Genomic DNA, 22670 nt, shown 5'->3' with positions numbered 1-22670 from the left:
CTTCATATAAAAAAAGATACCATTACATATGAAACACCCTTTTCCAAGCCCTAAAAAGAGAAGTTAGTTAGATGGAACAAAAACAGAATTTCTTCAATGGTCACAAAATGTCAGTGATGGAAGGGACCTTGGAAGAAAGCATCATTATCCAACGTCCTCATTTTTGATTACTTTCAATCTTCATCTTCCTCTTGCTTTTCCTCTTGCTATATAAAAATATTATTAATACAGATAAAAGATAAATAAAAATACCTTAATATGTTGTTTGTATTTAAGGGAGTCTTTCCGGCATTCAAATACTATCATATGATACATTCCAGATGTGTGCGTGACAATAAGAGAAATATAAAAACCTAAAGAGTCTGAACTCAGGCATTCTGACATACCTTTATCTTTTCTAATACATCTGCCTATTTGTAGAAGGGAACTTGGCTAAATTTAGTAAGACATAATCCACTTTCATGTGTGAAAGTGGATTGGAAATTGAGCTTGGAGCAGGAAGAGACCTCAGAGATTGATTATTCATTGCATACCCAGAATATAAGTTCCACAAAGACAGAAGACTAACACTGAGCACACTTGCCAATACCATAGGTGACATTTGTATTTGCTGAACTGAACTGAATAAAGCAAGACCAGGCCCTAAGAGATTAAATAACTTACCTGATTTCACACAATCAGAATGGGAGCTGCTCAAGTGCCTCAGCACTAAACCTGGGATGTGACTTAGCACACCACTGGTTTCCCCAGGCTAAGGAATTCCCATTCCTCCTATAGATGGTCCCAGGGAAAAAGACAAGGCCACACTGAAGGGTTACCTGCAAAGTCTTTCACGTTGACATCGGCTCCCTCATTGATGAGCTCCTTGATGCGCCGGGCATCTCCTCTGATGGCAGCTCGATGCAGTCGAGTTTCTCCACGCTCATTTCTCTTATTTACTTTATCTTTGGTTTTGGAGGCAGAGTTAGGAGTTCCCTTCTGACAAACTGTAGACTGAGAGGGATGCTTTGGTGTTGTGTCTACTGCTCAACAAGGAGATCACAAGGGAAGAGTTTTACCAGAAAGGAAACCCACAGAGGGAGCTGTTGCAGCATTTCAAACTCACAGGGCCGTCAGCCCCCCCCATCCTCTCCCCTAAGTCGCCACAATCCCTGGCATGACTGGGTACATAAGCACAACGTGTGCTCTCTGCTGTAGGAGGCTTAAAGCTTTAAATGTGAGGTAAATTACTTAGCACTTCCATGGAAACAAGGTACATGAAGATCCACGGCTAAACAGGTTTTTCCTTTTTGTTTTTAATTGCATGGGGAAAAGAAAAAAATCCATCAGGGACACCACAGGCAATGTGAGGCCATCTCCTATCTTCAGTGCAGCAAGGCCTTCTGAGGTCCCTTTCTGAATGGAGCCCTGGCTCAGAAAGGCTGGGCTCCACCCGGCCTCAGTGCCATGGCCTTTCCCTGCCCCCAAAACCATCACTTCCACGCTCACCTGGGCTGTTTGCAGACTCTTCTGCTGTCATCTGCATGAGAAGGGCGACCTGCTGACGCTCTGACAGTGGATAACCTGCTCTAATTCCAGATAGCCCCATTCCAAACAGTAAACCAGGTTTCCTGGTGGCGGGCTCCTTTTTAATCCTCTTCCGCTCAGGACCCTGCTTTTCTGTGAGGTATGTGAAAGGGGGGGAAAAAAAAGGGAGGGGAAGATTTCATCTGGTGGAAACTTTCACAAGTGAAATAGTGACTAATTTTTAAGGGAAGAACTAATAGCGGCATTTTCATTCAATCTGACAGCTTAAAAGAACAAAAAGAAAGGTCATTGAGTATAAAAAACAAAAAAGTCGGAAATACTGATGCTACCCAAGAATGACTCTCCTGGAATTACTTCTGAAATGTAGAGCAATTTAAATGCCCTACAAATCAGCCAACAAATTCAATACTAAGACTTCAGTTATCAAACCTTCACCCCACTGTGCCTTGGCAGTAAAACACACAAGGAACAACCTCATTTGCTCTTTTGAACTTCTTGGTAACATTTGGGGCCAGAAAAATAACAACATACATGGGAAGCCTTGTTTAAAACCACTTTTTTTTTTTTTTTCTGATATGGGTCAGCTTGGTTGCACATAAAGCAAGTTTTTAGCCATTAAGTAAAGGTAGCTATTAACATTTCTCTTCCCCCCTCCCCCCAAAATAATGCAGAGGTAAAAGGGGAAAAATAGTTAAAAATAAATAAGTCAAGGCCAACTGATCAGTACTGTACCTTTCTTCTTGCTTCTAGGAACCTCCATTTCATGCCATGATGCTTCGAGGAGTGTACCAGCCTTGTAGTACCACAACATGGACTGAACTGGAGGCATCTAAAAGCATCAACACAAAGCACTAACAAGATACAATGTAACAGCTCTGAAATGTTTCCATCTCATTCTCTTCATAATAAAGTAAATCCTCGACTTATTGTCTGAACCGTTACAAAATATCCTGTCAATTGGTAGCAAAAACACATTGTGCTTTTCTTCCTTTTTTTTTTTTTTTTTTAAAAGGAGTTGGAAGGGGACAGGGAAGGGGGAGGGGCAGAGGAGAGGGACGGGGAGGGAGGAGGGGGGTAATACCTTCAACTTCTTTATGGATGTTTTCTTCCCATGCAGACAATTGGGAAGTCACTAAAGTTGACTTCCTGATCAAGGTCACAGCAAAGCCAGAATCTAAAGCTCTTCTTGATTAGCTAGAGCCTGGCTGCTGGAACCTGGGATCTTGACAGAAATTTGTGATCTCTAGATTATTATACACATGGGGATCCTGGGAGTGATGGCTTTTCAAAAAGCAAATTGTTGCATGCCTTATTAAAACTCTTTCAAAGGAAAGTTACCAAAAACTGGGAGGTTTCTCCTGAACTATTTCTTTGCCCAAGATCTTTAAATATTTGGAATACAACTTTAAAGTCAACATGCTCATAGCATCCATAATTCCTAGTAATATAGAAAGAACCAAATAAGTTCACTTGAAGTGAACACCAAAGACTAACTCTTAAAGAGTTATTATTAGTTTTCTCAGGGAAAAAAGAAATGTTTTTTTTAAATTTAAGAGAAGTGTCTGTTCTGTTAACACTTTGAACAGAGGCATATTATTGTTTAAGTGTGAGCTACTCATCTAAATCTAAAAAACTCAAATCAATTGTAATAGTTACAACAAAGGTAGGGTTTTTTACTTTTAAAAATTCCTATTTATAAAATTTTCTTATATGATGTACTTAGATATTGAAATTCTAGAATATGTCTTATTATAATACTATCTCCCCATGGATGCCTCTTAACTGGCATTGATAAATTTCCATCCTTGGGGATATTTGTTCCTCATTTATATTATAACTTCCATTTTAAGACCTTTATAAATAGCCTACACCATAAATTAGGTTTGTTCCCTATATGGATCTTACTGTTAGAAAATAACTAATAAAATGGCTCTCATAGAAGTCATCCCATCAAAAAGGCTGATTTTCATGAATTGAAGAGAGAGTTTTGCTTGTTACACTGAATCTCTTACTTTGCTAGGAATGTGTATAAAGAGACTATGTGTTTGTATTACTTGGATTCCTAAATATCTGGCAAGTCTGCCTAAATACATAGAGCCAAGAATGTGCGCAAGAACAGGGGGAGAAGATAGAAAGTTGTTAAAATCAACTACACTAGATTTCATGAGATCAAAAGAGAAAAAGAGACACATGAGAAAACTCATCTAATATTGTGAAATTTAATCTCTGTAATTCTGGAGATATACAAGCAGACTCAAAAGGCCAAGTTAGCAAGGACAGTTATTTTGTACATTTATTTTACTCTAAAAGCCTAGAAAGGCTATTATTATGCCTAGGGATGGAATTTGTGAACTTTTAGATAAAACAGATTTCTAAAAGTATGTTCCCTATAGTAGATAGCCATAAATATCTTTTTTAGATTCAAAGGCTAAAGAAGTTCCATGCTTAGAGTAAGCAAGACTTTCTGCCCTTGTTCTTATCTATATTAACTCATCCAGGCATATTTAGAATATATCAAAGACTTAGTTTTTTTTTTTCCCATATCACTTTTTTATAAGTCAGTGGTATCAAATTCAAGTAGAAATGGATGCCAGAAAACCACACATTAACATTACCTGTGTGTTACTGTATTTTTATTTATTTTGTTAAGTATTTCCCAATAGCATTTTTATTTGATTTGCCACAGCCTGGAATCATAATAAATGACAATACTGCCATATGTTTTCTTTTTTTCTCTCCAAAGGCAGTTCAGATATCAGGATGGTTTGAGATAATTAATATTATTAAGGATCTCTTACCAAAATTTTTATAAATCATGAATTTATTTCTATGTAGCTGAAAAAAAATTTTAATATGTGTGTCCATTTATTTTAATTCTGGCAATGTGAAGAATATATGTTCTAACACATGCTTATTATCCCTTCTTCCTGTCTTTCTAATGCCCATTCAGGAAAGCAGTAAGGAAAGATAAGACTGCTACAGAAATCTGTTGCAGATGTCACCCTACATGAAATAATGTAACCATATCTTGCCATACTTTGATAACCTAATACTACTAGAAGTAATTTTGATTATGAAGGATTTGGCAGAATATTTCCTGGTACCAAATAAAAATCTGATCTGAATCATTAAGAATGTAATTAATTAATGAGCTGAAACAGGCCACGGTTATAACTATGGAATGGAGCATATTCAGTCTGAGTGATCAAGTCCAAGATGAAACAGACTAAAACAGCTGACAATTTTTCAAAGCTCTAGTAATGTGGTCTGCATGCACAGATCATTGTAAAATAAAGCAATGAATAAATACATGTTGGTGAGAGCAACTGGTTCATGCAATCCTAAAAATGGGCTTACATATATATCTGAGATTTGAACAAAAGAATTCCAACTCCCACCCCCCATCTAGGGTCTAAAGAAAATGTCGATGCCAGGAACAAAGTCAGTCACTAAGCACTGTTTAAGATGCTGTGCTAAAATGCTTTGGAAACAATGAAGGACGAAAAGATGCAAGCCCTTAGGAAGCTCACAGTCTAATGGATGAGACTACAAGCAAACAAACTGGAGATAATAACAGAAGGCTCCAGCATTAACAGGTATCAAGGGAGATTTCAAAAAAAAAGATGAGACAAAGTCACAGGAAGACGTGAAGAAAGAAAATGTGAGGCAAGAAAGTCAATGAAGCTGGTGGAGAGTAGAGAGACCCAGAGACTTGTGAGAGCACAAGCAGACTAGTGACACTAGATCACATGGGCTTTAGAGGGCGACAGAAGATTTTATATTTGATTCTGGAACCATAGAGAACAATTAGAATTGACTAAAGAACGGGAAAAGATGACGATGTGGTTCATTTGACAGATAAGAATGGCTTGGAGTGGGGAGAGATCTGAGGCAGGGAAACCAAGCAGAAAAGTACAGGAGGAGATACCAAGGGCCTACATTCAGGGAGGGCATCAAGAAGATGGAAGGAAGGGGGAGAGGGGGGGAATCAGTGCAAAGGTATAAAATTATACAATTGATAGACTGGAATTTTTTTTTGGGGGGGGGGAATAGGGAAAGGTTGAGAGAGATTGAATAATCAAGAGTAGCAACATAATGTGATACCCTTCACAGTAATGGTGAAGTTGGGGAGATGTCATCAAAGCAGTAACAGATACTTGGTATTTCCTGAAATAATAATAGTTAACAGGATTTTAAAGAGCTTCAAAATTTGCAAAGCACTCTAAAAAATTTTATTTCCAAAGTCCTCCATAATCCAGCCCTTTTCCATCTTATCCCTGGCCCCCAAGTACTTCCATTCCAGTAACACTGGTCTTTGGATCCAGAGAAAAAGCCAGAGATGGGCCAAGTATAAGAAAGAATAGCCCCCTTGAACTCCCCAAGGAAAGCTTTATTATTTTTTAAAGCTCCAAAGTTGGGCAGAGAAGTTTTGTTTCCAGAATGTTTCTATATATTATGAACTTCTATAACAATTACAATCTTTGGATGAACTTTGACACACCATGAACAAAACTATCATGACTATGATTCCAGAGTAATTTGGAACCTGAAATGTCTCACTAAAATCACTAAAAAGTCAATTCCATTAAAATATAATACAACAAAATTATGATGTCATGGAAGGTACACAATGAAAGTATCCTCAGTCTCTCCCTATAATTGGATGGCTCTTCTAATTTAAAATTCTTCTATTTAAAGAAGGAGTCCAGGCTAACTTGTTTTTAGATCAAATGAGATGATATTTATCAAATCAAATATCTGTAAAGGGATTAGCAGAATGGCAAAAAGTAGGCACTTAAATGGTTATTTCTTCTCTCTCCCCTCCAGGTTAAATTGCTCTAGCTGGGAATCCTCTTTTCAATTCTTTTTATGATGCTTTCTCCCACTAAAATGTAAGCTCCTCCAGGACTGGGATTGTTTTTCTATTGACAAGTAGTGAATTCTTAAGAATGCTAATTGACCAGGTGACTATCTCATTTGATCCTCACAAACAGCCTTTGTGAGATAAGTAACATTATCTCCACTGCTCAGGACAGGCAGACTTATATCAGTCACTTATATAAGCAACTAGGTGAGGATGATTCTGAACTCAGGTCACTGTAACAAGTCCTGATCTTCATTGGCATTGAACTCCCCCACCCCCAGTTCCTATTATTGATAAAATCACAAAAATCTCCAACTCTTATTATACGGGAAATATTTAATGCCTGTTGAGTAATCACATGATATAATGCAATGAAATGACAAGAATCAAGCTCTCATCTGCTGGGTGGCCTCTTAAGAACTCAACTTCCTAATTCCATCATTCCAATTGTTTGTACTTTATTTATTTGTTTGTTTTTGGTAGCAAGTCCTTCTGTAGCTTTTTAAAAATTATTATTGAAGCTTTTATTGACAAAACATATGCATGGGTAATTTTTCAACATTGACCCCTGCAAAACCTTGTGCTCCAAATTTTCCCTTCTTTCCCTCCATCCCCTCCCTTAGATTGCAGGTAACCCAATACATGTTAAATATGTTAATACAATAGATATATGCATATTTATACAATTATCTTGATGCCCCAAAAAAATCAGATCAAGAAGGAAAAAAGAAAATCTAAGAAAGAAAACAAAATGCAAATTGCTTGTACTTTTAAGTGTCAACCACTATCACAAAGGGTTATTGTGAAAATCAGAAATGAGAACATAAGAGTTTCTGAAAAATAGAAAACATTCCAGAGCTGCACAATGCATTACTAGCGTTTTAAGACAGCTGTGACCACAGCAACAATTAATTTCCTGAATTTTCCATCTTACGGTTCATTAATGTAAAGTTTGTCTAACCTAGTGGAGAAGCAGTTCCCTTAAAGCTTCAAATAACAGTTTGGTTCAACCATGACTGGAGTGTGTTTAATATGGAGCCTCGTTGTTTTATGAGGTAATTCCTAAACACACTTTTCTAGTCTGAACCCCTCGTTTTCCTTTTAATATTTCCATCTGAATACTTATTTGAATGTACCATCTCTAAAGAATGTGTCTCTCTCCTTTTTGGTTCATGAAAGAATAGTTGCCATATCTTTTACTCAGTCTTCTCATTTATGCCTGGCCATCCAGGAATAGGATGATGAAAATGTAAACTTTCTACTTCTACCTTTCAAATTCGGTGACTCAAAGTTTCAAATGCTAAATTATTCTCAAGATAATTCTTGGAATTTTTTGCAGTTAGATTTTATCTTTAATACATCCAATCACACATATAATATATTTCACAAAATGGTGATTAAACTCCAATATAACAAAACATGGGAAAACTCAGAAATTAAAAAAGTCAAATCACCAATACTTTTCCCAACTTTTCCCAAAACTCTTTCATTTGCAAAAATGAGCTTTCAGTTATTTTTAAGTCCTCTATTGCATACCACCTGGGGCCTCTTACAACCAGTATTATTCTTACCTATTCCTTCCATTTACTACACATCATGCACCTTCCTCCCAAGTCAAATTTAGTAAACAGATATGTGTGTACATATAAGCATTACCAAATTCTCAAAATACAATTGCAAAAAGATTCTGTTCTCATATGCATATGCACCTAGGTACATCATCACATAATATATTTATCTCTTGAACTGTATTACTGGGGGGGAAATTTTTTTTCTATTTCACCATGGCATGGCAATATTATTTTGGGTCCTAAAAGATCATTTTAGGATTTCAGACTTTGACAAGTCAAAACTTTATTATTAAGCTCCTGCTGTCAGGCACTTTGCTTATCATTGTGGATACAATGTTCACAATCTTTATTTCAACACACATTAACCAAGACTAAAACAATTTCAGTATGGACATGGTGGCAGACTACATGCCAACTGTTTGAGCATTTTTCTAACTAGTCTTGATCAGGCTGATAACCTAATTAGCTTCAAGGTGATAATTATTTTTTCTCAAAGACCATCTAGTTGTGGAAATCTATACAACTAAAGGGAAGCATCCTTTTTTTTTTTCCCCCTCCCTGAAGCAATTGGAGTTAAATGACTTGCCTGGGGTCATACAACTAGAAAGTATTAATTGCCTGAGGCTGAATTGTAACTCAGATCCTCCTAACTTCAGAGCTGGTGCACTATCCACAGTGTCATGTAGCTGCCTCAAGGAAGTATCTTGAAAACAAAGAAAAAAGAAAAAACACTCCAAACATTCTGGAGGTAGTGAAAAAAAAAATTTTTTTTTTTAAACTCGCTGCATTGCCAGAAACTAATTTAGTCTAATCTCTCATTCTAGTTGAGTAAAATGAAATCCAGGGAATTTAATTTCTCTAAGTCAACTAAAGTTGTGAGAGGCAGAGGAGATCCAACTCAACAGAGTTTCCCTGTCTCTAAGGTTTGTGTTCTTTGCACATATGATGCCCCAATAGGACCTATAATTCTTTCAAGGCTCAAGCATTCTAAAGTTCAGAGTAAGAATGAATTTATTATTACTTGAAGCACAGAACAATGTATTTATAACAAGTCATGTTCACTAGAGGCAGCAAAGACTGAAGAATGCAAAGGTAAAGAAACACATGACATCTTCTGGCTCTTCTCAGCACTATTCACTGTCATTCATTGCTTTGCCTCCTAGAAGCTTTCCTATTCCAGCAGTCTCTGCAGCTCCTGACTTGAGCCCCACCTCTCTGAGGTTCACAAGCCAAGCGTGGTCCATCCACGCCTCACTCACTCTTCCCCATATTCTGTCTTAGTCTCATTCTCTTTACTGTCTATGTTCCATGAATTGCTAATGGTCTTAACAGCAAAAGTTCCAAGTAATGGCATGCCAGTAAAAGCACAGAATTTGGAGTCACAGCACTTGGAGACTTTGCTTAAGTTACTTCTCTATTCTGGGCTTTTATCAATAAATTGCTAGAAGAGTCTATACTCACTTTAGAGGGGAATTGAGTCATAATTACCTCAAATCACAGAAGCAGTCATCTTTTAAGCCCCTTAAAACAATTAAACAAGTTAGGAAAAGGGAAAGGAAAAAAAATCAAATTGCCTTGTTCAGAAATATTGGGAAGTTTCCAAGTCACTGGTACTAGGTCATTCATGTACTTATGATAAACAGGAGAAAATTAGCCTGTCTTGAGCAAAAATTGATGAATTAAGCAGGAAAAATGTTTCTAACTGTTGTTGTTTGATACAATCCAGCTCTTGGTTGGCAACACAAGCTTCTCTAAGAAGAACAACATGGAAGCTAATTTCCTATGCCTGAAGACAGAAGGTGAATCACTGAAACAATGATGTTCATCAAGAAACCTGGAATTGAATCTTCTCAGATTCTTTGACCAAGTTAACCTCACCTGTGAAATGGAATTGAAAGTGATAGTCTAAAAAAAATTTTTTTAAAGTTACTATTAAAAGTCATAGATTTGAACTGTGCATACCCTTTGATCCAGCAGTGCTACTACTAGGGCTTATACCCCAAAAAAATACTAAGGAAGGGAAAGGGACCTGTATGTGCCAAAATGTTTGTGGCAGCTCTTTTTGCAGTGGCAAGAAATTGGAAACTGAGTGAATGCCCATCAATTGGAGAATGTTTGGATAAATTGTGGTATATGAATGTTATGGAATATTATTGTTCTATAAGATTTGACCAACAGGATAAATACAGAGAGGCTTGGAGAGACTCACATGAACTGATGCTAAGTGAAATGAGCAGAACCATGAGATCATTATATACTTCAACAACGATACTGTATAAGAATGTATTCTAATGGAAAAGGATATCTTCAATAAAGAGAAGATCTAATCCAATTCCAATTGATCAATGATGGACAGAATCAGCTACACCCAGAAAAGGAACACTGGGAAATGAGTGTAAGCTGTTTGTATTTTTGTTTTTATTCCCAGGTTATTTTTACCTTCTGAATCCAATTCTCCCTGTGCAACAAGAGAACTGTTAGGTTCTACACACATATATTGTATCTAGGATGTACTATAACATATTTAATATGTATAAGACTGCTTGCCATCTAGGGAAGGGGGTGGAAGGAGGGAAGGGAAAAGTCAGAACAGATGTGAGTACAAGCGATAATGTTGTAAAAAATTACCCAGGCCTATGTTCAGTCAATAAAAAGATATAATAAAAAATAAATAAATAAAAAGCTTAAAAAAAAAAAAGTCATAGATTTGAATTAGGAATATGAATACTTAATGGGTAGAGATCTGTACCTGGAGTAAAAAACAATCCAGGTTCAAATCTTGCCCCTGAGAATGACTGTGGACAAATCACTTAAGAGCTTTAAAATGAGTATAATGCCTAATTGAATGCCTATCCTATAGAACAATTCAATTTTAGTATATTTTGTTATTATTATAATCAAGAAAGGCTCTCTAATTAGCCTACGAAAAAAACCTACTTAACCTTTAATGTAACTGAACATCACCATTCCTTTCCTTTTGCTTCATAGACTGTTAATTTCTCTATAAGACATGCTCAAATGTGCAAATTATTGAAAAAGCTTTTCCTTGACCTACCTTATAACTTAAGTCACTATTCTTTTCCTTCCCTTTGTTGCCAAACTTGTCAAAGTACAGTCTACATTCGTAGTCTCACATCCACTCACTCCTTGATAAATAAGTTAGGATCCTACTTCTTCCTCTCCTCCCATTCTACTCTTAATTCTTCTAGTTCTTTTCTTCTCTAACTTATGATACAGCTGACCAACAAGGCCTTACTTAAATTCTCCATTCCACCAGCAACTGCAACATTCCTTTCTCCTCATATTTTTTTCTCAACTTGTCTCCTTGATGGCCTCATTCATTCCCCTCATAATCAGTTTTATAAAGAAATTCCCCAATTTACATTTCTACAGTTTTAACAACTGTCTGCCTAGTGAGAGAGAGTCTATGATTCAAAAAATTGTTGCTGTCTTTTGATTTTTGCAAGTAAAAGGGAAATGGGGAAAAGCCCATGGAAAAATTTATTAAATATTTTGAAAATCCATCTAAGACTATACAAAATCTTAAGCTCCATGGTTCCTTTATGAATGTCATACCTTTTCTGTTCTTGCTTTGTGATCTGCTTAGACAATTTAAGAGGATCAGAGTCAATTTGCCATTCCTACTTCTCTCATGTGGTTCCAGACACCTTAAGTTAAGTCATTTTCCGTTTTTCTCTGTTGCCCTTGAATATCCTTGTATAACTCTATAATTTGGTGCCTAATTAAAAGGCACCAAATTCCAGGCACTTACTCACTGCCTCAAATCCTAAACCTACTTTAGATAATATTATAAGAATCTAAATGTCAGTCACAAAAGAAACAAAGAACTTCAACAAAGAATTGTTGAAATTAAGTCTTCATGCATATATATTTAGTTATATAACTATCAATACTAGTGTTCTAGACTTCCTTTAGATGATCATTTTTATAGATACTTTGTCTAGTAACTACCACAGTAGTAAGTGCATCAATAACTACTGCTAAATGCTATCTAATAAGAGATTTGCTGCCACCATAATAAATAAAAGCCCTCTCTACTTTTTAAAATTCTCACTACTTAATGAAAAAAATAAAGTAAAATCAATCACTCCCAATGACACAACAATGGAAAAAAACCCCAAATATAAAGTTTATAAAGAAGATTAAAGTTTCTGCTTTAATCTTAATAGAGATGGGCAAACCTATACCAGCAATTCCAAGAAAGAGTGTTTCACAGAGATCAGACAAAGTCTGGCTCTCTTTCAGAACTTTTTTTGGAGAGGAAAACAAACAAAAAAGCTGGCTTTTCAATTGGGTGAACTTTGATAGAAACAAATATAATACTTCTTCCTCTGACACTCCCTCATTTAAAGTTTGAAAAATATTTCCTTCTATAAAAGTTTAAAAGGGTTTGGGAAAAGCACTTTATAAAGCCTCGAAAAAGCATTTTCTCTGTATTCACTTATTTTCTGAGACAAACAACTAGACTCACACTTCAAAATGAAGTTTGTTTTCTAATCCCCCAGAATTCTAGTGCCATTAATACTTCAGCTTTATCATAGAACTCTCTCGTTTCTTTATGACGGCTAAAATCTTCATTCTTTTTTTAATCATACATTATCTTCTCACCTCCTTCTCTCTCAGGCCCCTTCTAGAATCTCCACCTGCTCCCAGCAGCAGCTGGCTGCTGAGGCAGCAGCAAAGTCACTGAGAGTCCCCAGGGACTCAACGAGGGCATCCTTCCCACTCAGACCCCAGGAGAATGTTTTAACATTCACCCTAGACTCATTTCCAAGATGTTGTGGATTAAAATAGCCCAGTTGAATGACAGTTGTAAGACAGGCCTTGTGTGAAGAGTCTCTGGCCCAAATTGAGTGAAGAGAGAGACCATCACAGCACGTAACCATTAGGGAGCAGTGCTGAGCTGTTGCCTTAGTTATGCTCAGGGAAAAGTTTTTGGCTCTGCCACAATTTAGACTTAAGCATTCCAATATAGATTCATTCAAGCTGGCAAAAAAGCATAGCCTATGTCTTATATAACCTTAAGTGGAAAAAAGCATTTTTGGGTTTTTCAGTGGCAAAAAAAAAAAAAAAAAAGTTTCCTTCTCCTTAAGTGATTTTTGGGCATCTCTACCCTACCTGAGTATGCATTCCAACTTTACTTTCCATACCAAAAGGCATGGAAAATCAGTGAAAAGATTTTTTTTTTCCCAAGAAATTTTTGCAGAGCTAAAATTGTTCATTCAAAACAGCTCTAACTTTAACCATAAAGGTGCCATAAAGAATACAGACATTATGATGAAAGTGTTCTGTTTAACTGTGTAGATGCTTAAATCTCACAGAACATTAGAGTAAGGATTTGGGGGAAAGGGGAAGAGGGTTTTCTTTTTATGTGTCTCCTGCCTGCGCACAGTCATGCTTCTATTAAAGGGGGGAAAAAAGGGTGAGGGGGTAAGAAGGGGAGGGAGAGATTCAAACTGATCTTTGCATTAGTCAAGCCTGAAAGTATCTGGTACCATAGTATCTACCACCACACTTTCTGAAAAGATGGAATAAAGGTGCATTTTTATTTTGATACAATGGAATTATTTCTAATTGGTTAGGATGTTACATTTCATTAGCAAAAACTGCACTCCTACCCATGATTCATTCTATGTAATCCTTTTCCATGTCCTCCAATAAAAACCTCCACTGAGGCATTGGAGATCCAACCCATACAGAAGAGATTTCCCTCAGGTCTTTAAATGTTTCATAAGTAACATTGTGGCTACCCAGTGTGGTAATCAGGTGATTCATATTTCATCTCATACTTTTGCTACTTGGCTTTGCTGATCATACATTTCCTCAAAGATATATTTTACATCAATTTTCATGAATAACTAGAAATAGGATACAGCCTACTAATGCTCACAAGACATCCATATACACATTCTAACACAGAGCTACATGTGGTAAATGTGTATCTAAAATGATCGACCTCATTGATTATTTTCCATTTATCTTGTCTGAAGCCTTTTTGTACACAGTGGTTTACATATTGTGTTGCATTCATTAGACTGTGAGCTCCTTGAGAGAAGGCCCTGTCTTTTATCCTATTCTCTATCTCCACTGCCTATATCCCCTACAGTGCCTTCTACAGAGTAGGATATTTTAAAATGTTTATTGACTAAGTTAATGGGCATATCATTAAACATTTAAAATGTAAACCTTCTGATTAACTCAGAAGAAGAAAGAATTAATTATATTATATTACAAGCACAATACTAATGCCTACTTGAGATCAAGCCATTTTTGTACATCTAGACCAGAATCCAAGTAAGTCATTATATTATATACAACCTCAAAATGGTTTTTTCCAAGTGTTTTTCATTTAATGTGTTATACATTATTTTCAGCTAATATGATTCTCAGAGGAATTCCCTAAGTGAGAGTGTGTGTGTGTGTGTGTATTTAATGATCTGGATTCTATGGAGAGATATAACATTATATGGGGCTTCTGATGAGATTAAGATGGAAAATAACTTCTGAAAGAAGACTCTCTGCTATACCCTTAGTGTGATGTGAAGTATTTCCTTCATTCTTTATGCCTATTTTTAGAGAAAGTTGTGGTCATTCTTGTGCTTTTTGTTAGTCTGATATTTCCTGTTTCAAAATGAATAAACAACTTTTTCCCCCCTTTCCTGGTTCCATTAATTATATTACAGACAAATTGGACCTGACTGCCACATTTTTAGATTTTTACATAAGTTCCTGGTTTCTTTCCAAACAGGCACTACTGTAGTCAACTACAGCAGAACAGAACAAAGGTCTATCTAATTTTCTTGGACACAACTGCCATTTGCTATGTTAACAGCATTTGACTCAATTATCCTACAGCAGCAGTGTTTGTGTTTGTGTTTCATATGCTAGCTTCAATTCTCATAAAAACTTGTAAATAGATAGAAAAACTTTTCAACACACAAAAAAGGGTTTTGGTAAATTTTTATTTCCATAAATCTGTGCTGATACAAATTAGCATTCATTATTTCCTAACTTGCTAGAGCTGACCTCTCACCATGCCAACTTCTGTGAAAAGAAATGAATATTTGGACATCTGATTAACCTCCTGGATTTTATAGACCCAATTTCAAATACAGCCTGCAACTTAAACATTTATATAAGGTTTAGTAAGGACTGAACTATATAGCATAAGTATAGCATAGGGTTGTATCAGAATTACTACACAGAAACTTAAAAATAAGAAGGGACCTCAGAGAAGGCATATTACTTGAACAATAATTAATAGAAAACAAGATAGAAAAGAAATTAAGTAGAAAACATGCTTGGACTCTCCCAAAAACTTTTAAAATGCCTCAAAACAAATTCTAGAGTGGCAAAACCCATAAAAGTATGGGAAATTTTGCAGTCAAAAAGACAACTTAGAAGGTCAGCAAGAAAGTTCTGTTGCATCTGGGTAACATGGATTTCAGTCCATCTCAGACTATGCTAATGCAGACTAAATCAACAGCAGCAGCTGTGGCTTCTGGAAGAGTTCAGCTGACAATAAGTAAGAGGGTTAAACAACTGGTTGGGAGGAGATTACAGGAGACCCTTTGTTGGCAGTGGTTGGAGGGCTCTGTCCCTAGGCTCATACTCAGATCCCATTTGCAGTACTGGATGGCAGCTCCAGGACAAGGAGGAACACAAGTACACCAGAGCCTGTGGCAAGAAATCTATCTTATCTTTAGGCTGATAAGAAGAATGGCAGATTTAGAGAGGCAGTAGTAAGAGGCAAAACACTTTTGAGGATGGACAGGATGAAAGAAGAGAGTAGTATAAATAGGCAAAAAAGGATAAAAGGAAATGCATAGCTAGTAATCATAACTGGGGATGGGATATGGGGAAATAGAGTAAAATTTTCAGATTAAGGCCTCATTTATCAAATATATCAATAGTGTGTATATGTGGGTATGTGTACACACACACACACACATACACACACACACACACACACATTTACAGCATTAAAACAATTTTGAGGTACTACTATCAGTTTAGCTAATCTGACACAAAAGAAAATGATTAATTCTGGAGGATGAGAAAATTGAGACACTAAATGGACTTTTGGTAGAGTTGTGAAGTGATTTTGATCATTCTGGAAAACAATCTGGAACTATAAAAAAGGACTAGAAAAACACAAATATCCTTTGACCACCACAACTAAGCTTATATCCCAAAGATAAGGCCTACCTATATATACAAAAAATACTTGCCTATCACTTAGGGAATAACTAAACAAGTTGTGGTATATGATTGTGAGGGAACACTATTGTACTATACATAATGATGAGCAGGATGCTACCAGTATATGTGAGCTAATGCAAAGTAAAATGAGCATAACTAAAACATTGTACACAACAACAATAATACTATAAAGATGATCAACTGTAAAAGACTGGCTACTCTGATAAATATGATAATCCAAGATAGCATGTTTCATTGTAATTCCTTCAGAACTATCTCCCAAGAAAAAAACCGATGGAACATGAATACAGATTTCAATGTTATTTTTATTTTTCTCTTTGCATCTGTTCCTCTGTCAACTTTCAAGGGAAAAAGCTGACAGCATTTCCCCATTTTTCCCCCTCCTGCATATTGTCTCCTCCCTTTCACTAAACTGTAAGCTCCTTGAGGGCAGGACTTGTCTTTTGATTAACAGTATCCCCAGCATTTAGCACAGTGCCTGGATCATCATAGACAGAAATTGTAAAACAATCATCCAGACAATTTTATGTATAAAAATTTCAGGACAATTTAAATAGATGTTTCCCCTGCCAAATACTTGAATCTAAAAGCTATAAGGGACAAGAGGTTTTCAAAATACAGAGATCCAGCAAAAGAAATAAAAACAATATGGCAAGAGGATGAAGTACATATCTTTTCAGTCTCCTAATGAAGCTGCCCCAAAGACATATTCAATGAACTTTAAAAAGATATTAATATTTTTATTTAAATACAAAAGGCAATTATTTTATTTACCCATGCAACAGTTCCCAGGAGACACACACACACACACACACACACACACACACACACACACACACACACGTCCTAGTACAATTTCTATCTGAACTTATAAAAGATGAGAATGAGATCAGTAATAATGATAATAGCTTCACTTAGTTAGCATACCCCCACTACCATCATTTCATTTTTTAGTGAATTACTAATTTTTTCCCAAGAGAATCTAACCTTTTCTTTAACTTCTACCTAATTCTTGGTTCTGCCCTTGGAAGACAAGGTGAACAAAATTAATCTCTGAATTGAAATGTTGATTCAATTCATTTTTTAAGCATTTATTTGTACTTCCAAAGTTGAACACAGTGCCTGACTCACAGTAATTGTCTAATAAATTAGACAATCAACAAATGTTCATCAAACATTTACTTTGCACAAGGATCTATATAGGACACTACAAATAGAAACACCAATAGTCCCTAACCTATTCCACTGGGGGATGTAGGAGGGAATGGGCACCAGTTAGCAGTAGCTCAGGAAAGGCGCTAAAGAAATGAAGTATTCTGAAGAGAAAGTGAGGAGAGATTGTGTCAGGCTCCAGAATGTATTTCCTCGAGTTTGTCCTCAAATAACATGATCTCAAAGGCTTTCACCTTCCTATGTACTATCCATGATGGATGTTCTCCAATTTTCAACATTCTTCCTAAAACAATATAATCTCAAAATTAGAATGGACCTCAGAAGACATCTAGAGCAGAGATGACAAACTAGATTAAAATGTAGACAATGCAACACAGATGTTGATCTCTGACATGTAGCCCTCAGGGATCTGGTCTGAATTACCACCAGGATTTAGATCACCTTTATCTAAACAGAAGTTCCCAAGGGCAGCCCCTTCTATGTTTGGAAAATATTACTAGGAAGTTTTGGAGTACACTGTCTCTACATCTGCCTCTGGAACTTGCTTCTTCTCCTGGCTCCTTATGCTGCCCTGGAAGAACAAATCCAGTCCCTGCTTTAGTTGACAGCTCTTCAATACTGGATGACTACTATCATGTTCTCCCCATCTTTTCCAAGTTTCTCAGTTAATTTTCTTCCTTTAGTTAATTCTCATACAGCATGTTTGAGGCCCTACACACTCGTGATTCCATCTCATACATATGCCCCAGATGACCCATGAACTTCCCAAAACCAAAAATAATACTCCAGAGATAGTTTTACTCAAGTAGGTGTATGTGTGTGTGTTTATGTATAAGAGAAGGTGAGACACTACCATCTATCACCTTAGTTTCAAATCCCAACTGTCTATAGAAAAGCTTACGATTCAGATTTTTTGAGAGCAATATAGACATGTGGTATCCAGAACTGAAGACAATCTCTAGATGTGGCCTGATTAGGTAACATAAAAGTAGATGATTACTACCCCCTACCCATATTCTGATCATCAAACCTCTTAGAATCAAATCTGTGTCTTAAGCAAGATTTAAACCCATGACTTTCTGGCTCTATTACAAATTCTGGAATCAAAGAAGTTCAGAGTTAAAGGGGCCTAAATAGCCATCTAGTCCATTCTATACCTTAAAGAGAATCTCTTATGACACAACTGACAAGTGACAAGCTTTTTTATCAAGACACTCAGTAAGGCAGAATGTGCCACCTCCCCAGAGGGCCCATCCACTTTCAAATAGCTCTTTGTTAGAAGCCTTTTCCTTACAAAGACTCAGTCTGCCCAATGGAACCACCATCCATGGTTCCTTGTTCTATGCTAGGAACTAAAGAGAACAATAATAACAATTCTTATTCCATGTGAAAGAGGTATATTGGAGGGGGGGGGAGAATATAGACTTGGAACCTTCACCTTCACCCTTAGAATTGTACTAAGATTTTTGAAATGCTCCATTTGAATGGTTTATCTTCCAAAAACCAATTCAGAGTTTCTTTCTTTGTTCATCTTCTAAATGCCCTCTTAAATAAATCCTGGAACTATGATCCTTAGATATATGGTTTAAGCTATATTTATATTTGATACTACTCTTGAAATAAAATTAAAAATCTCTCCCATTCCCCCAACCCTCCTTAAAGAAAGCATCAGTACAATATAATCAAAATTGTTGGGAGTTTAAGGTACTGGGTTGACTCCACCTCTGGCAACTGTAACCTGGCTGACCTTGAGAAATTCAACTTCCCTCAAATAGGGTGAAGTTTAATAATGTGCAAAATGAGAGCGTTGGATGTGCAAAATGAAAGCCTTGGATTAGATGGCCTTTTAAGTTTCTATCCCGTGTTAACTGTACAGGCAGGTCAAGGAATCCTATGTCTGAAGCTGCTCTCAAAGAATCTGGAGGCAACTACATTGAGTATAACCTCTATATGGCTCAAATGGAAATGTGACAACTTAAAAGAAAGCAGCAAAAAAAAAAAAAAAAAAAAAAAGAGAGAGAGAGAGAGAGAAGCAGCATTTTAAAATACTATATTCCTAGAGAGTAAATAAAAGTATGTCCTGGATGTGAGGGAATATATGCACATAAGCAAGGGAATGTAAAAAGGAGTGACTAAAATGGGGGGAGGGGTTGAGGGAGAAAAGGAAAGAAAGGCAGAAGATTGTCAAAGACTAGAAAACAAGAGATTCTTTCAGCTTACATCATTCCTAAAGTTAGGATGGATAGCTCTGGAAACTAATCACTGTTCTTCATGAGAACCTATTTGTAATCTATCCCAAAATGTCCTAATGATTTTTTAAAAATCCATATCATGGAAAAAAAGACTCCCCAGTTCTTACCTATCAATAAAGATGCTCTGTGTGTATATATAAATGTAAGGCGCTAGTAGATTATAAAAGGCTCTGACATGTAAGACAAAAAGGTAGCAATCCTAGCATTCAAAAAGCTTGAGTTTTGCTGGAGCTCAAGAGGAAAGAAGAAATTAGCATGTTTACAAATTTAGTATATAAAACCTTTCCTGAAACAAACTCTTAGGTTCCAAATCACTAACTGACTAGACTAATAGTCTATCTAGCTCTTACCATGAGCCACTTTGAATTTCCTTAAATATAATATAGAAATTATAAATCTTTTAAGGATAGTATGAAGATGATGCCTTACTGAGACATACAGCTTTCAGTCAATTTTCAATTGCATCTGCCTCTCTTCTTCATGACCCCATTTAGGGTTTTCTTGGCAAGGATACTGGAGCACTTTGCCATTTCCTTCTCCAGCTCATCTCACATATGAGGAACCTGAGGCATAGAGTAACTTGCCCAGTAAATATCTGAGGCCCGATTGAACTCATGAAGATGAGTCTTCTTGTCTTCAGGCCTGATGTTCTATCCACTATGGCGCCACCTAGCTGCCCTAGAAATACAGCACAAAGCTTTGAATAAGAAATATATATATAAATCATAAATTTACAATTAGATATTTTAAAATATATAGTAACCATTTATAAAAGGCACATGAATTAACCTGCTTTAAAATGAGGTACTTTTTTTAGGAACAACGATGTAATTCTATAGCTTTGCTGAAAAATCGTGACTATATCTTATAGAGAAAGAAAAATGCTAAAGTGAGCTACTATACATTCAGTAAAGGTCAGATCTTTTCACAATGAAAAAGGTGCCTGAATTCTGTAGCTACATCAGAATTTCAGGGACAAGGATTCCAAATAAGTGGGTCAGTGGATGGGGTTGGAAATTCTTCTGTCAAAAAGAGAATTCTTTATGTATTAAGTTGGCAATGTTAAATACTTCAGAATTAATTATAAAAGTATCTGACTGCAAAATTGTGCCATGGAGAATTCTTTTCCAGTCACCTAACAGCTGCTGATATAAAATATGAACACTTTCAAATGCTAGACATTTTCATCTTACATACAACTCTCTAGGGTAAATGTTGTTCAGTCATTTCAGTTGTCTGTTATAGTGGAAGGGTTTACCATTTCCTCCAACTCATTTTACAGGAAACCAAGGCAAATAGAACTAAGTGATTTGTCCAGGTTCACACAATTAGTAAAATGTATGAAACCACATCAGAGCTCAGGAGATGACACACAGTAATTGTCTCATACACTAATTTACACAATTATTGTACTGTTCAAAAAAGTAACTCTTAATTCAAATTCTCCCAAAGCTTCTCTTCTTTCTGTTACTGGAGAAGAACTAAAAGAATAATATCTAGCTGGATTTCCTTGATCCACTGATTTCCCCCCTCCCCCATCTCTTTCCTTTTTTGTCTTCACTTACCAGAAGGATTACTCCAAACTTGGAATTATAATGAATGACTCTCAAGTCTCTAGGGGACTCTAGAGCCCAAGGATTTTTAGGCACAAATGTTCTGAGTAATCTATCAAATGCTACATTTTTATAAGATTTCATTATCAGCAATTCATTGCAAATTATGAAAATTTTCTTATTTTTCTCTAACCACACTTAAATAAACACTTTATACTCAAAGTTAAGTTCTAAGCTGAAATATATTTTTATCATGTGCTGGTACATAGAGGTGGGGTTCCATTCATTAAAATGTAAATCTCCTCCACTTTTTATAAAATGCACTTAAGTCAACATTGGATATGATGTGTAAAGGAGACTAAGAGACAAGGATATGGACAAAGCAACACATTTCATCCTTAAATAATTATATTTGTGATTATGCATATGTAAAGGGGAGAAGAAAAATGCTTAATGATGTCTAAATTCGGAGAGGGACATATAAAATGATCCTGATTACAACCTCCAAAGCCATCACAAAAGTTCTTGTGCCTATAAAGTTGGTGGGAACTTTCAAAAACTCCTTCCTTCTTCTCAATCATCTCTTCCAAGAAAGGGTATGAAATGGATCTAGACATGATTACCCTGAGACTTTCCCCCTCAGATTGGAGAATAAGTGACTGAATGCTCTTCCTACTGATGAGACCATGAAAAGACCCTGAATATTGTTTTGGACCAAGAGAAACTAAAGAATTGATTCCTGAGGTAAGCAGGCAGAAGGTTCTGATAGAGATCAGTTTAGCCCTTTGAGGACCTGGTCCAATCTAAAATCCAAGTTATGTCAAACTCCTCAGATCCATTCAGAGTAGAGATCTCAAGCAGTCTTATCTGCCATGTTCTGTCAGGAATTCCAAAGAAAATGGCCATTGTGAATTCTTCACATGACCAAACCCCATACCATAGATCACACATCACTACAACTAGAAAAATGAAATCCTATGAGAGAAGCCTGGCAGGATTCTAAGTATATAACATGTTACATTTAAACATCACCCCCCCCCCACCCCAGTAGTCTTTCCATGATAACAGCTGACAACTGTGTCCTACTTTCGGCTTGAATTCCACTTAATTTAATGAAGACATGACTGATTTTTCTTTCTCTCCATAGACTAAAGGAATTCTATAAAACTCTCCTAAGTCCTAAAGAAATTGTGTGTGTGTGTGTGTGTGTGTGTGTGTGTGTGTGTGTGTGTGTGTGTGTGTGTGTGTGTGTGTGTGTAGTGTATGTATGTATGTATATGAATAGGAGGGAGGTAACCCTAAATCCACTAAATTAAGCCAGTGGCTCCCATACAATTAAAACAGGATAAGATAAACATACAGAAATACTTTCAAAGGTCCAATAAGAAATCAAATTTTAGAAGGTACTGATTTCCCCCCCATGGATAAATATAGAACACTGAAACTAAAACATCCCTGAAAAATTCAACATATACAGATATCATGC

The 22670-nt window shown here is 36.3% G+C and overlaps 1 protein-coding gene across 3 annotated transcripts in view; it reads right to left on the bottom strand.

The window, feature by feature from the left end:
- ANKRD11 (ankyrin repeat domain containing 11) overlaps window positions 1-22670 on the bottom strand; it is a 320143-nt gene that overhangs the window by 26447 nt on the left and 271026 nt on the right. For 2 of the 3 annotated variants that reach the window (XM_074286176.1, XM_074286177.1), the window contains 2 exons: window positions 1489-1659; window positions 819-1022 (listed from right to left, as the gene is read on the bottom strand). In XM_074286176.1, the coding sequence (XP_074142277.1) occupies window positions 819-1022; window positions 1489-1659 (375 nt within the window). Of the gene's footprint in view, window positions 1-818; window positions 1023-1488; window positions 1660-2259; window positions 2357-22670 lie in introns of all 3 variants that reach the window. The other variant, XM_074286178.1, reaches the window with a different exon arrangement.

This window comes from Sminthopsis crassicaudata, chromosome 2 (genome assembly GCF_048593235.1).
Source record: "Sminthopsis crassicaudata isolate SCR6 chromosome 2, ASM4859323v1, whole genome shotgun sequence".
NCBI classification, from domain to species: domain Eukaryota; kingdom Metazoa; phylum Chordata; class Mammalia; order Dasyuromorphia; family Dasyuridae; genus Sminthopsis; species Sminthopsis crassicaudata.
This window is presented reverse-complemented; position numbering and strand designations above follow the sequence as displayed.